Genomic DNA, 16,055 nt, shown 5'->3' on the forward strand with positions numbered 1-16,055 from the left:
GTCTGGAGTCCCGAGGATCTGTGGCTCTGCCACTCCTAAGCCACGTCACGTGGAGCTGGTCACTTACCTTCCTGGAAAGAGCTCTTCATCATCTGTTTGAGGGTCCCCCTGCCTGCTGGACAGCTGTGCCCTGAGGACCAAATGTGCTCATGGCTGGGAAGGTGACTCCATGTCCTCCCAGTGGCTTTAGGGACTTGGTGCATCTTGGGCTCTACGTGGTCCCTCCCAGGGTAGGTGAAGGGACCTGTACTGGAATGGTTTCAAAGTGACCTCAGTGATCACATTGACACTGACGTTTCCTGCAGAGGCTCAGCTGAGCTGAGGGCCTAACTGTGCAGAGACTTCGAGGGAGAGGCCCTGGGTCTCCGCAGAGTCTCAGAGGAGACTGGACCCCAGTGGTCAGGCGCCCCTGGTCCGGGAGAAAGGGCCCTGGTGGGGAGCCAGACACCAACTCTGTCTCTAACTTGCTGGTGACTTCAGGCCGCCCCTTGGCCTCCACGGGCCTCACTTCCTCATCTGTACAGTGGGTGTGACCACAGCCCCCTGGGCCCCCTGTAGCTCTGACGCCTGCTGCAACCCTCCCGGTGTCACGCGCACGTTGCTGGGTTCCCACTGCACAGCAGGCACTGGCTGGTGGGGAGGCCCCAGACCAGCCTCCCTGCTCTGGGAAGAAGGGCGAGCTCTTCCTTTCCACACACGTGTCACTTCAAGCAACTTACGTCCACTTATAACTTACATCCCCAAATACCCACCCCACGCCAAAGGACCCCAAGCACGGCACCCCGGTTCCAGCAGTTTCCACCCAGCAAGGGTGTCACTGCCCAGGAGTTGAGCTCTGACCAAGGCTGCCCTCTCCCTCAGGTGACTTTGCCTGTGAGCTTCATGACTGTGAGGCCAGCTTACGTGGACAGCTGGGAAGTGGGGGTGGCGACTGGGGACAGGTGACCTCTAAGTACCACCTGGAAGATGCAAAGAAAAGCCACTGCCTGTTGAGGCCCAAGCCACTTATTTCCTGGTCGCTGCTGCTGTGAGACAGGAGTCCATGGCAGGAGGCAGCCTGGGGTTGGGGCCAGCACTAGTGTCTTGGGTGGCAGCAGAACTGGGGGTAGTGGTCAGTGAGGGCGAGTGACAGACCTTGCGCTTCTCAGCGCAGCAGGCACACAGCCTGTTTTGTTTGGTTTACGCCTTTCCGTTTGTTGGGTGGGCTGGTTATAGTGAAGTGAGCACAGCCTGAAACTCACCGTCTTAAACCATCTTAACGAGCCATCTTGAGTCCGGTTCAGGGGCCTTGAGCACATTCATTGTGCCCCTGTCACCCCCACCACATCAGAAACTTCCCAAACTGAAGCACCGTCACTAGCTCCCTGTCCCCTCCCCAGACTCCAGCCACACCACTCTGACCTGTCTCCAGGGACCTCCAGCAACTGGAATCCCATGGTACTTGTCCTTTGGTGACTGGCTCAGTGCATGTGCAGGACGTGTGCAGGTCAGCTCGTGGTGACGCCCGGCTCAGCGCATGCTTCCTGCTCAAGGCTGAGTAGTGTCCCGCCCCAGGGATGCACCACGCGTGGTCCATTCCCTCACCACCCAGGACAGCTGGCTGGCCTCCACCTCACGGCCATCGTGAAGGAAGCTGCTGGGGACGCTTCTAAAATTATAATGAGCAAGTGACCTTTAAGAGCCAGGAGATTTCTTATATAATCTGGATGTCTGGCTGCCTTGGACAGTTGGTAGCCCTGGTGACTTTGAACCCGACCTTCCTGGCCACGGTCATGGCTACCTGAGGTCAGCACCCCGCTCCCCGACCAGCACTTGGCCCAGCGGGCCTCAGGGTCCCCCATGCCTTCTCCTCAACTCACCACGAGCTACAAGTCTCCACTGCTGTCACCTGGTGACACTGGGTCTGTTGTCACCTTTGTATTGTGGGTGAGAATCCAGAGGCACAGAGAGGGACAGTGGCCTGGCCCGTCCCGCAGGTGGGCAGGCAGAAACTGCATCCCCCAGGGGTGGTCCTGGACTGGAATTGCAGTGCCTGGGCTGGACCCTCAGCTCTGCTGCCACCTGTCCAGCGACCTGGGCAGAGCCCTTAATGGTTCTGAGCCTTGGTCCCTGCTGTGGAGGACAGAGAGGAACGCAGCCCCTCGACAGCCTCGGGTTGAAGATGGAAGATGGGCACACGTTGACTGTGAGCCTGGGCCGGGGCTGGCTGTGGGGCACCTCCTAGCAGGAGGCTCTGGGTGTGATTCCCCGGCACAGAGGAGAGAAGGAGGGGGCGGGGAGAGGGAGAGAGACCAAGCTGGGCATCGGGAAGCATGAATAAGAGCACAGGTCACGTCAGGTGACCTAGTGTGTGGGAGTGGGCACCAGCAGGTGCTTCACAACTGCTCCTTTCTAACAAGTGGGGCCTGTCTAAGGCTCCAGATCTCCTTCCTGGCAAGATACATGACATTGTGGGAACAACCTGGCTTTAGGAATTGTGAGCATGATTTCAAAACCCACCCTGAGCAGGCCAGCCCCCTGTCTGATCTGCAAAGTCCTCTCTTGGTAAGTGGGGGGCCGTATCACTCTCCTCGCCAGCACCAGGAGAAATGAGAAATGTCAGGTTCCTACATTTAGTATATGCTCAATAAAATCTGGGTCCCTTTCTTCCCTTCCCAAGCAGAAATCTGCCACCTAGGTTAAAAGAATGTCACGTTTTTCCAAATGTTAAAAAAAGAAATGAGAGAAATCTGTCTTCTAGTGCCCCCTGCCCCCAGCACACTCCACAGGTTCTTGGGAGGCCACTTAACAGGTTTCATCCCTTCACTTAACCAACAAGCCCAGGTGCCAGGCGCGGCAGTAGGCCCTGGAGTCATAGGAGAGGGCAAAGCGCTCCAAGTCCCCACCCTACTGCAGCGGAGTTCCCATTGGTCAACAGGTCAGCGGTGCTGAGCACTTGGTAAGTGCCCCCTGAGCTGGCTTTGTGCAGGGCCTGGCTTTACCCTTGGGTTTGTTGCTGGGGGATAGGGGCACCCTCTGTTCTGGGCCCCGCCTGCTGCTTCACCAGCCCCAGATGGAAAGCTCCCCCTAAGGCCCCAGCCATCGCCTACCACTGGTCTTTCTGCCACTCATGCTGTTACTTTACTTCTGTCCTTTCCAGAGAGGCCCCCATGGGGTGAGTAGTCCATGCCACTGCACATGGGGGACCCTGGCAGAGACCCCCTCTTTGAATGAAATGGAAAGGTAGATGGAAAAGAATTTTGTGTCTCATAAACATGAGACTGTCCACATGCTCCACGGAGGACAGATACCACCTGGCCGAGGAGAAGACCATTAGGGTTTAAATCAGAGGGACCAGGCTGCCATCTGAGTTCTGCAACTTACTAACCCTGAGGCCAGGGGAAGGAACTTCCCCTCCCCTGTTTCCTCGTCTGGCAAATGGGGGTAGTGAAATAGCTGCTTCTGCACGTGCTGTGGAAACAGTGGACACGCTGGGCAGAGAAGCGCCTGTCAGACCCAAGTGCTGTGCAGGTACTTTATTCAGGTCCTCAATTCAGTGCAAACTTATTAGGCACCTACTGTGTGCCGTTATGAGCATGGTGATGATCTGTCTTAGGACAATTTGGAAAAAGTCCCCAGGCAAAGGGAGAAAAGACTTGCTTGTCAGATGGTTGTACTGCACATTCATAGATTATGATTAGCAACAGCCAGCCAGTTGGCATGGTAACGTTCCCCATGAACCACTAGGCAGTGTGCTTAAAATAGGTACGCTGAAGGTGCGGTGGCAGCCGGGAGCGAGGCAGCGTGGGCAGATGGCTGTGTGGACTGACTGGGCCATGTGCTTTGGGGGTCACTCCCTTGCCCTTGCCCAGCAGGCCAGCAGAGCAGGCATTGAGCTAACAGGTCCAGAAGCACCCTCTGTGGGCGCTGGCAAGGCCTTAGACTTTAGGATCAATGTCCACCTTTCCTCATTCTACAGGGAGGAAACCAAAGCCAGTGGGGTTCAGGGGCACCTCCAGGTTGATTTGGAGTCTTTACAGAGGATTCCCAGCCGGGCCACCATGCAGGCCCCTCAGGTTCAGAATGCCACCATGCAATTCATTTCATAGCAGGTCACAGTCTGCGTGGCCCCACCTGGCAACACGTATTAGTGCCAGGAACTCTTTCCCTGGGTGTCGAATCCATGAGCATGTTTCTCCCCGGGGAAGCCCTGAGCTCCACGGTACCTTGGAAACGCACCTGCTTCTTGGCTAGACTTTGTGACTGGGGTTCGGCTTCACCCTCCATGACCTGCCCTGTCTAGTTCCTCCCTGTGAGAATCTCCAGAAAGCGGATGGAACTCCGTGAATCGCTTTGTGACGAGATCATTTCGGAGTCTGGTCAGCCTTCATTGAAGAGGGTGGGGAGCCCAAATCCTCTCAACGGATAGCTCATTTTTGTTGGTTTCACTCAGCAATTTATTGAACAAACTTTAGAAACTTGAGGGGGTCTTTTCTCCCTCTGGCCGCTGAGTTTCTTTTAAGAAATCCACAGCTCCCAGTTGAATCCAGGCTGAGATTCCAGGTCTGGAAAGTGAAACTTTTTGAGAACTCAGTCGACTTCTGAGAATGGGGTGCTAGACAATTCTGACATCTGTTAGACCGTCAACTTTCTTTTCTGAGTTGAGATTGCGCTGTTCTGGGGCAAGGAGGTGGGAGGTGTCTTGAGAGCTCTGCCACTCGTCCCCCAGGCCATTGGTCGGATGTGAAGACCTGCAGTGGAGACTCCCGGTGACTCCTGCACACTGGCCTGGCCTGTAAGCTTTTCTAAAGATCCAGGCCCTCACCCAGGCTGCTTGCATCAGAAGTCTCGCCTGGGCCCCGGGCAGGGCACCTTCCAAGAGCTCCCTGGTGAGTCTAACACACACCAGGGACAGAACCATCAGACTATGGCCCCACAGTCCTTTGCAATTCTCCCATCCTCTTGGCTAATTAAATTCCGAGATGCCACTGCGGGTTTCTCTGGTGTTAGACTCTTGTTCATTTTTACTCCTCGCTGGGGATAAAATGTGTTCTCAGAGTTGGCGGGAGAAGTTTCTCATCTTTGGAGTATTTCTGGCCGTGAGTCGGCTTTGTGACTGTGCCCTTAGAGGGCCTTTTAAGCTGAGGATAATCCCTATGGAAATGGATTTCAGGACACGTGGTGGTACTTGGCTCCACAGGGCAGCTCTGGTGCTGGGCTCTGGATGGCTGGTCACTGCACAATATCTGGAAATCCAGATAAAGCCCAGACACTGCAGCTGATGTTGTGATAGAGACACCAAGAGAGCCTCCTGGGGGTAGCTGCCTGCACCCTAAACTCTTCAGACCTGGATTTAGTGAGCGGTTATATCAATGGTATAAGCAAACAGGACTAGGTCTCCATTCAGCCTGCGTACCAGCGGCCAACTTTATTCCTTCTTAGTTTTGAAATAAACTCTTTGAAATTCTCTGGTGCCTTAAGGAAAAATGAGAAAGGAAACCCCTGGGGTTTGCTGATATATTTAGTCCTCTTCCCTGTGTCAGGATAATTTCTAGAGGAAGAGAATCCATACGCAGGACCTAAAACTGCTTTCAATAAGCCCGCAGAGCTGGGGTGGAGAATTACATTTCCTTTTATCCCATTTGATCTTTCCCATGACCGCTCCATGTCCGTGCAGTGAAGAGTCATGAACTGACACCGTGGCCATGGCTGTGATAAGGCACAGACCGATAGCACCTCTATCTGATGGTAGAAAAAGGGAAGGAAAGACAAATGACTGAGATTGTTAAAGTAGCTGAAGACTTTATTTCAACTCTGTGTCAATGTGTTTGAACGTGCTACGATGCAGTGTTTGTAAGCAGGACACTGAAGTGATGGGGAGAATGCTGTCTGTCCAGTGATGTGACAGCTATTAACCTAGACTTCTCATGGGGACAAGGGCAAAGTCTGCCCCTAACAGAGGAGGGGTGAGCTCTGGAGAGGTACTCTGGGTTTGAACTCTGGATGTGCCAAGCAGCCATGCAGGCTTGGGCGTGGTGCTTGTGTCCCCAGCTTTTCTCAGGAACAGGGCCGGGGGGTGTGGGATCCTGGGGGGAGTGCATGGTTTTTATGCACTCAGAGCATGTTAGAGGACACCAGGAGTCCTGCCTCTTCCCCGTGACAGCAGGCTCTGCAGATGCCTCTCAGAGGGATGCTGGAGCATCTACCACCACCCTGAGCTGGGGACCGCGTCCATCTCTTCCACAGCGCAGGTTTTCACCGCCTGCTTTTTGATGGTCAGGCAGGGAAGAGCCAGTGGATCACTGGCAGAGATTATGAGTAAGATTTGTGGGTTCATTTTGGCAGATCCTCCAGGGCCTCCTTACTCTTTCCTAGTTGAATCCTGGGCAGAGATCCCAGGAAATCTGTGAAGCACAACATCGGTTTGGAAAGTGTGTGTTTTTACACTGGATCCAAAATGCACAGAAAGTCCACCCCTTGTGGCTGCGTGGACGGGCAAGGACTCCTAGACGATGGCGGGATAAGCCCCCCACGGTGGGATGTGCTGCTCACCGGGTGGTCCAGCACCAGGAGCAGACCCCCTTCCTTTTGGATGCTCTTCAGCAGGACCCTCCTCTGGTGCTGGGCCAGTGGGTGTCCCGTCATGTCTGCCAGCAGGGATGTGACAGAGCCAGCCACCAGGAGCTGCTTCTCAGATTCCTGATCCCTGGGACTTGGGCTCATCTCTCCCTTCCAGGTTTTCAAGATTTGTAACAATTGCTCCATCTTGTGTGAACCAGGCCAGGATTTCCCCTTGTTACCCAGATGTATTTTTCTATGTTAGTTAAATGTATACTTTGTGTAATTTTGTACATTAAAATGTATGCTTTTCACAGAGTTTTTTTTTTTTTTCCTTTTGAATGTTTGATGGATGAATGGTTCCCACAGTGTCGGGAGCCCTGACGCGACACAAAGAGGCAACGGATCCAGGACTCTCTTGGTCTTGGCAGGGAATGCAGTATCTTCTCTCTAGGGGAATCCACTTTGCACAGACCGTGAGGGGATTCCCTGCAGGATCCGTCACATCCCTGCATTAATTTCCTTGCTGCCCTGACAGATGCCATCCATCCACCTAATGCCTAAAAGCAACACTCACCCATCATCTCACAGTTGAGGTCACAAGTCTGAAATGGGTCTCGCCAGGCTAAGTCAGGGGTTGGTGGGTCCCTGTTCCTTGGGGAGGCTCCAGGGGGAACCCACATCCTCGCCCTCCCAGCTCCGCCTGGCAGCCCCTTCCTCCATCCTCAGAGCCAGCAGTGTAGCTTCTTCGACTCTCTAACTCCGACCTTTGCGGGAGCATCTTCTCATGCCGCTCTGCTTGCTCCCTCTCCCGTGTTAACAGAGCCCGTCTCTCCCTCAGCTCCATCCATATAATCCAGGATAATCTCCCCGCCCTGAGTTCTTATTAAAGCACACAAAACGTTCCCACTTGCCATGTGAATTAATACACACGGGTTCCAGGGATGAGGTGGCCATCTTGGAGGGCTGTTATTTAGCTGACCACAATCCCTGGCGTACTGATTTGAAAGCAACATAAAAAGCAGACCTTCTAGAATCAAGCTGCCTGGATTTCTCTCACTCATCGCCATGCAACCTTAGGCAGCTTGCTTAACTTCTCTGAACTTCTTTCCTTACATCTAAAATGCACACGGTAATTCATGACTTGCTTGGCAGACTCACTAACAGCAGTATATAGCTGGTCACAAATACATTCTCTTTTCTTAGTTTTCTGCACATATTCTTTTTACAACTTAGGCTTTTTTTTAAAGACCTCTTTTGTGTTTTGTATGCCTACACCAAGTGCACCATGGAGCTGAACTGGCCTCTCGTCCTCTTCCTGCTGTTGCCTGACACGTCCCTGTCTCTTCTGGGACTACTCATGGTCCCTGGAAGGCTCTTCGGTCTGAGGGGATGAGCTCAGATTGGCCTCTCCTCAAATATCATGGTGTCATTCATCCCTGGAGCACCAGCTGGACAGGATGGGGCGGCCATGGCTGTCACCGGGTGGTGCTTCCTCTAGGGATCTCTGTCAGACACGGCTTCCCTTGGTCTCACAGCAGGCTGGGGGGTGCCTTTCCTAGCTGCTGCCCTGGCTCTGCCCCCTCTCCCCGCCATGCTTGGGTTCCTGGCTTTGGGATCAGGAGAGGCTGTGCAAAGGAGTCCAACACACCAGAGTTGGAGCCCCAGCTGGGTCCCTTCCTGAGCCATGGGTTTAAGGTTTGTCACCCGTCGTGTCCCAGCCTGAAGGTGGAGGTGGCATGGTGTGCCACAGGAGGCAGCTGAAGGAGCCAATGGTGTGTAAAGCAGAACATGAAGTGTGAAACACCTGATGTTTGCAAAACCCTTGTATAGGGGGGCAGTCCAGGAAGCCAGGCCCCCCTGCAGGGGCGGGTCGCCCTGATGGAGAGTGACAGAGCCTGCAACATGCAGTGGGGCCCTAAATGTAGGTTTTGGATGATTAGTTGCCCAAGGTGGCACAGAGGCCAAGAGTCTAACCCCCAAATCCAGACCCTTCTGACCTCAGTACCTCCATGCTCCCCTCCCTGTCAGGCTTCTTGGGGAGAGGAAAAAGTGAACACAGACTCGGGCGTGACTGCAGTGTCCAAATCCCAGAAGTCTCGCTTGACCAGAGGCAAGTTATTGATCTCTCTGAGCCTCAGTTTCCTCATCTGTAAAGTGAGGCTGTAAAACTCAGAGGGTGCTGTGAGGTACAGGAGAATTGCCCTGGGTGCAGTGCCTGCCCCTGCCCCTGGCATGTGAAGACCTCTCTAAAGTGGGAAACATTATTGTGCTTTCTTGCCACCTCCCTGCTTATATCCCTCTGGTCTTGAAACTGAGCCCTTTCTCACAACAGAAAGAGTGCTCTTAAAAGCAGTGGAATCCTGTTGCCATGGGTAAAGCCCAAGACACCATTTCCTCAAGCTGTTGAGGGCAGACTCAGGTGTGAGTAGGACTGAACTCACAAGGCCCATCTAACTCAGATTCCTAGATTCTTTGATATTTCTGTGGACTTCATCCCTGAGAATTTGTGGAGCTCTAGAAGTTTCTATGTGGTCTTTAACATGCATTTTCCTTGCCTGAGATGTGCTGGGAATAATATTTCACAGGGCAGAGAGGTTTTCAACCAACTTTTGGTAACACCTGCAATACAGCGTGGAGTCCTTTGACCTTGAGGAGAGTATCTGCCGCACAGATCTGAACAGGGCATCAGGACAAGAGGAGGGAGGATCCAGGACGTGGGTGAGTGGGGGATAAGATGGTGGATCAGCGGACCACTGTTCTTGTTTGTGCTTGGCACTCAACCACGGATTATGCACCTCTTGAAGGCAGGGGCTTTCTAGATACTCACCTGTGTTCCCAGTATTAGTCTCTCTCAAATACAGAAAGAGACTTGTAGGGATGGGGTTGTAGTTCAGCAGCAGAGCACTTGCCTAGCATGCACAAGGCCCTGAGTTTGATCCTAAATACCTCCAATAAATACATAAATAAAAAATAAAAAAGTTTAAAAAGAAAAAAAAAAACATTTGCTAAATACTCACATAGTGGATGAGTCTGGCGTCCAGGCCTGGCTCAGCATCTGCTTCTCCCTGCATCTCTCCTAACACATGGGCGGTGAAAGGTATCACTTGCAGCCCAGATCGGCTTGTTCTAGGGTTGAAACTGTAAATGCGGGGGGTGTCAACTGAGGCTATGGATCCAAAGTCGCCATAGGTCTCAACAGTCACAGAAACAACCCGTGAACCCCTCTGGCTTGGTGCTGAAAGGACAGCTCCCAGCACAGAAGGAAGCAAGGACTCTGGAGGGGATGCTGTCATCACAGCAGTCCCTACTCTGTCTTCAACTCTGCATGTCTGGACTTGCTGTGAAGGGGTGGGCAGCTGTCGATTCTCCATTCAGGAAGTGCAGCTGGGTCTCTGCTGGGACTACTCATGGTCCCTGGCTTGAAAATCATGCAGACATGAGGGAACCTGCCTAGAGGAAGCACACATGGCCTGGCCCCCGAGAAAGGCCAGGGGACACCCAGCAGAGTACACCCCACACCCCCATTCCCTCCATGGCCCAAGTTAGAGGAACCCAGGGACCTCAGGCTGCAAGTTCCAGGCACAGCAAGGGTGACTGTACCATAAAACGGCGGGAGGTGCTCCTGGATGGGGGTGTTTGACTGCTTGGGTGACAGGAGGTGCATGTGTGTGGTGATCTATTTCTTTGTGTGTTCCTCTCTAGAGTGTTTCTATTTAAGCTTCCGACTTATTTCTGGTGTGGATGTGTGTGGGCGTTCTGCCGGGAGTCTGAGCCACGTGTGGAGTCGCCTTGGCCTTTGGTACTGGTGGAAAATCTCTTTGTCATACCATGTCACTGGAGTGTGCATCCTGTCCCAGCATGAGTCATTGGCTTAGGTGTGAGAAGGTCTTTGTCCTGCTGTCTGCAGGAGTGAGCTACTGGCCTGTCCCTCTTGCCCCGTGGTACCATCCTCTGCCCTTACCACTGCAGGGTACATCCTCCTTAGAAGGTCAGCTCCCAGTGGGCAGGGGCTTTTGTTGGCCCTGTCCCCAGAGCCCATGGCAGTGCCAGGTGTTATCAGGCAATCAGTACAGTAGTGCTGAGTGGATGAATGGTGTGTCCAACGTGTGTCTCCCGGGCTGGGCAATTAATTTCAGTACTATGCGGCGGATACATAGGGTTATTTGACAATAAGAATTATTTCTGGATGTGTGTGTGTGTGTGTGTGTGTGTGAGAGAGAGAGAGAGAGAGAGAGAGAGAGAGAGAGAGAGAGAGAGAATGCTTGGATTGTGTCCAATCATATTTGTGTATATGTGTGCAAAATTGTCTACGGTGTGCGGGAACGAGCCTGGGTGTCTGGGACGGAGCGTGCGTAAAATTGACTTGTGTGTACCAGCATGTTGTACATCTCTCACGTGTTTGGGGTAATGTGGTGTAATTGTCTGGTGTGCGGGTAAGAACCTATGTGTGCCTCTAGAGTGTGTGTGTGTGTGTGTGTGTGTGTGTGCATGCTCTACACCCCTCCTTCCGCTCGCGCCCTGCGCTCCGCCTGGGGGCGGGGAGTGGGGGTGCGTCGAGGGCACTGCGGTTCGGCCGCCCGCCCTCTGTGCTGCGGCTCCTGCACGTCACCATCCTTGCACGCCCCAGCCGCGGTCCCCGCCCCCCGGTCCTTTGTAGCTGGTGGTTGAGCTGCCTGCAGCCGCCTGGAGACCCCGCCCCGGCCCGCCCCGGCCCCGCCCCGCCGCGCGCCCCGCCCCGCGCGCCCCGCCCTCCCCGGGCTGCAGTCGCGCCTGGGCAGCCGCGGGCCCGCACCGAGGCGCGGAGCGAGGCGCACGCAGGAGGCTCGGGCCGCGGGCGGCGGGCGGCCAGCCTTGGACGGGTATGGCGGACCGGCGGCGCGCGTGGAACACGGAGGATGACCTGCCCGTGTACCTGGCGCGGCCGGGCAGCGCGGCGCAGACCCCGCGCCAGAAGTACGGCGGCATGTTCGCGGCCGTGGAGGGCGCCTACGAGAACAAGACCATCGACTTCGACGCGTACAGCGTGGGCCGCCGCGGCTCGGCTCGCACGCCGCGCAGTGCTGGCCGGCCCGACGCGGTCGGCCTGCCGGGGCCAGGCGGCAGCGAGGACACGGCCAGCGACGTGAGCGAGCCCTCGGGCTCGGCCGTCAGCTCACCAGGCGAGCGCGACGAGCGACCGCCAGCCTTGAGCATTCGTTGCCCTGCGCCCCGCGACCTGCCACTCGGCCGGGACAATAGCCAGGTACCCTCGGGGAGCGCGTGGACCGGACGTGGGGGGCGGGGCCCTCGGGGACCCTGGGCTGGGGCCGCTGCCACCAGGCTAGGAAAAGCTACGGAACGGCCCCTCCCCCACCTCATCATACAGGAGGTTCAGAGAGGTTGTGCGACTCGTCCCGGGTTGGCCAGCATAGTCCGTGAGACTCCTAAGGGACCTCCGAGGGCCGTCCAGGCTCCTCTTCTGCAGAAAGGAAAAGCGACGTTCTGAGAGGAGAAGTAAGTTAGGTAAAGCAGCCGCATGGACACTTGAGTTGCAAAGGAACCTCTGGGATGAGTTAACCCAGAGCTCTTCGTCCGTGTTCTGTGCAGAGGAGGAAAGCGCCCTTCCGTGTTCTTCCATCCATATATTTGCTCACTCAGTAATTGCGGAACACTTACTGTGCCCCTGCACCCGGGGAGGTTACGCGAATCGCTCTGGCCACATGGCCTCAACGGGAAAGGGCCTTCGCGAGTGCTTCCCTCCTGGTTTCTTGGGTGAGGGTTTAGTTAAGGTCTAAGATCGTCAGGTAGTTAGAACTGGAAAATCCTTCCCGCAGCAGCCGCTGCCTTCAAGGGATACCAGGGAGTCCCGCGGCACAAGGCTGCTGTGTCCCCCTCACAGGGCAGGTTAGGGGGACAGAGCTGGCTTTTGAACTGGAGTCAGTGTCCTCCCTGGCTTGGAGGTTATTGTCCCTCTGAAAATGGGGTGGGGGCACCGGGGAGGAGGAAGGCCAGGGCTTGGGTACTGTGGTCTTCTCCCCTAAGTGGGAAGCCGCCAGGGAACTGGGGGAAGATGGGTGTGTGGACCGCACAGCCCTTGGGATGGGTGGACGGATGAGGCTTAGATCCAGCGCCTGGAAATCAGAAGAAAGATCCCCCAGCTGTCGGCTTGGTCCAGACAGAACTCAGTGCCTGAATCTGCTGGGTTCCCAGCTCAGCAACCGGCCCCACCCTCCAGAAGTTCCCAGGCTGGCTTGAGTGACAGGTTTATCGTGAGAATTAGATCAATCAATGCCACAGATAGTGAGTGTGTATATGTGAAGTGTTTGTGGAGTTTTATTATTATTTTAACTAACCCTGCCCCTTCCAGCGCTATGAGAGGCATAAAGGGAACTCAGAGGCAGAGAGTGATCCGGACGGCAATCTGGGGGGGCTTCCTGGAGTAATTAGAGCGGGGCCGGCCTGTGGCTGGTGTTGCTCTGGTCCACATCCCTGTGGGACCGCCCATTCATTAGCTTGAGAGCTCTCCGCGGTCCTGAATCCGGGGCCTCCGCGGCGAAGGTCTAAGCGAGAGAATGTGGGGGGTGGGGTGAGGGAGGGAGACGTCGAGAGTCCCGTCTCCTCCTCCCCACCCGTCTTTATCTTGCCCTGCGGGCCGACCTTGCTTGGGATGCAGGCTCTCCAGCTCCACCCGGAGACAGGGAAGCCAGGGCCAGCGCGAGGGAACTAGCCGGAGAACTTGGCCCTCTTTAACCTGGGCGCCTCCTTCTGGGAGAGGCGGGTGGCCGCCTCTCTCAGCTCCCTCCGGGGAGGCGAGGGCGCTTTGTGCTCCGCCGGGAGCTGTCCGCAGGCGCCACGCCAGCAAGCCTGGGTTCTGCCCGGGCCGCGGGGCCGCCGCGCCCTGGCGACTGGGGACTCAGGTCTCCTCACTTCTCCCAGTTTCTCCCCCCCTCCGCTCCAGTCCCCTTTGCCCTTTCTCCTAGTTTTTGGGAACCGGACAGAAGGGCTCTAAAAGCACTAGAGGGTCGGGTCTGAGTAGTGGAGGGAGTCCTGTCTCCCTCGGGGGCGCATTTTAATTCCTGCGGAAACGGCGACCGCCGGGCTTGGGTTACTGAAGGCCGGGGTTCCGGGGCGGGCCTCGTTGCTTCTGCGCTTTGCAGCCGGTGCTGGGACCCCTCCCCCGCCCACCGGCGCTTTCCTGGGAGGGAGGTGGGGTTTCCGTGGCGCAGGCGCAACTTTTTCCTCTGCTAGAGGCTGAGTGGCTGCGGCGCTTGGTACCCGCGAAGTCTGCTTAGGAGCAGCATCTGTTTGGCCAGCCTGGAGCAGGGGCTCCGCCCCCTAATTCGCACGTGGTCCGGTCCCCATCTCCGCAGCTTTCCTACTCTGATCTCCAGAATGACCCTACCGAATGTCCGGTGCCAGAACCTAGGACTTAGCGCTGAGGAAGGAAACACTGGAATCTGAGGAAGGGAGGCGGCCCCCACCCGCAGTTTCGGGTCATTAGCGAGAACTTAGAACCTAGCTCAGACCCAGGCTGCGGCAGCAGCGCAGGGACACCTAGACCTGGTGTGCAGGAGCCTGGCTTTCAGACCCAGCTCTGCAGCGAATGCGTTGCACCTGGACCTGGGGCACATCTGAGTATCCCTGGATCCTCAATTTTACCATCGCACATGAGATTATTTAAGAATTATTTAAGATTTAGAGATTCATATCCTCCTGTAGAATTCCTTCCTAGTAGAGTTGAATTTCACCCTATTTATAATTTTGTATTCTGTAATGTTACTAAAACCCAGTTTTTTCACTTGCTTCTTCCTACAAGAAATACTTACCCAGATATGATAGATAGATACTCAGTGCATCTAATACTCTGAATGTAGCATAAGAAAGTAAAACTACAGTTCCTCAAACTCAACAATGATAAAACTCCAGTTAACAGCCTGGGTTCAATTTTGACTACACCATGTTTTAATGCCCTTGACCTTAGAGACCTTTGCTAGCTTTATCCCTTAAGCCTCAATTCCCATTTATGAAATGGGAAAATCTTGGGCTGTGTTCTTGGAATACTTTTGTTCTCCTCTGTGAACCTAGGGCCCCACCCCCATTTTAAGGCCCAATCTCTGATCTCCTGCTGTGGATCCAGGAACTGGACTAGGGAATTGACCTCCATGGTGTGGAGATCAAGACTCCAGGCCCCAGCAAAAGCCCCCAAACTGAGAGTCTTTACCAAACCTAGCCTACCTCTCCCTGGGTGGCAACTGGAAAGTAGAGAAGATGTGTCTTCCAGGGCCTGTTTGGGTTTTGCAGGCAGAAAATTAGCAGAAGTGGCAGGAAGGTTGGTGCTTTGTCCTGCCTGGTGGTGTGGGGCACAAACCTTCCAATGCAGGAAGGGCTTGCTGAGTCTCCCTTTTGTTTCCTCCTCCATCTTTTCTCCTTTATTATGAAGTTCATCAAGTTATGTCCTAGCTTCCTGCCCACCTCCCCCTGAGCAACATCTGGATCCCAGGCCCCTGGGCTGCTGAGCACTCAACTGAGAGGCAGGAGCATCCTATTTCTCCTCCTGTCCCCAGCCTGTCCCCAGGAGCTATGGAAAACTTAGTGCAATGGCCTAAACTTTCAAGCACTCACTGTCTGGGGGTGACCCCGTGGCCCCCAAACCAGGCCTCTATGTATTGAGAGAGCTGTTGCTGTTGTCCTTCAGCAGGTCAGCCATGAATTGTGGCCTTGTCTCTCTTCTGTGGCTACATCTGGGTGGCCTTAGGGGCCTTCAGGGAAAGCTGATTTAGTGATGGGAATGGGGAGGGTAGGTTCTTTTAGGCAGAATGCATTGGAAAGGGGTGGGAAAACGAGTAGCCTTTTGTCTAGGGTGGGGATATACAGGGTATAGCTTTAGTAGAGCCTTGTAGTTGAAGATGGAAAAGGGCTAGGTCCATTTAGCCTGTGGCGCAGGGTGGACTCACAGAGGCTGCGGAAAGGAGTGGCCGGAGGGGGGCGGTCATTGGGCGCGATCCTGGCGGCCAGGAACGCTCCTTGGAGCTTGGGAGGGTCCTGGCACCTATCCCACGGCTTCCTCCCTGTACACAGGATCAGGCAAGACCCCTAGATGCAGGGCCACACACCTGTGGCGCTGCCCGCGGGCTCTGCCTGTGCATTGAGGACCGTTTCTTGCCTTAAAAAGAACCTTGAAAACCAGACCCTCCCATTCGCGAGAGCGAGGCTGGGGCGCAGCCGAGGGCGTGCGTGCGGGGCGGGGGTCGGCGGGGCTGGGCGGGTGGGGGCGGGGGCGGAGTAGGGGGATCGGAAGGGAAGCGCTTCCTGGTTCGAGCCGAGAGGGGCGAATCGGGCTCGGCTCCCGCCGCCGGGAGGAGCTGTCTGTCTGCAGCCCCCTCCTCCCGCCCTGCCTCTCCTCCTCCTCCCGCCCTCCTGCGGTGTTGGCAGCGGGAGCGGCGGCGGCGGCGGAGGGCCGAGCAGCCGGGCAGCCGCGCTTGGGCATCCGCGGGCGCCGAGCCTCCGTCCCTCTCTCCATCCCTCCCGGGCCTTTG

The 16,055-nt window shown here is 55.5% G+C and overlaps 1 protein-coding gene across 1 annotated transcript in view; it reads left to right on the plus strand.

The window, feature by feature from the left end:
• Nucleotides 1-11,401: 11,401 nt before the first annotated feature.
• The window catches only part of Crmp1 (collapsin response mediator protein 1), a 66,013-nt gene continuing 61,359 nt past the window's right edge, over nt 11,402-16,055 (plus strand). The window contains exon 1 of the mRNA XM_027937088.3: nt 11,402-11,782. Coding sequence (XP_027792889.1) covers nt 11,402-11,782 — 381 coding nt within the window. The remainder of the gene's footprint in view (nt 11,783-16,055) is intronic.

This window comes from Marmota flaviventris, chromosome 7, assembly GCF_047511675.1.
Source record: "Marmota flaviventris isolate mMarFla1 chromosome 7, mMarFla1.hap1, whole genome shotgun sequence".
NCBI classification, from domain to species: domain Eukaryota; kingdom Metazoa; phylum Chordata; class Mammalia; order Rodentia; family Sciuridae; genus Marmota; species Marmota flaviventris.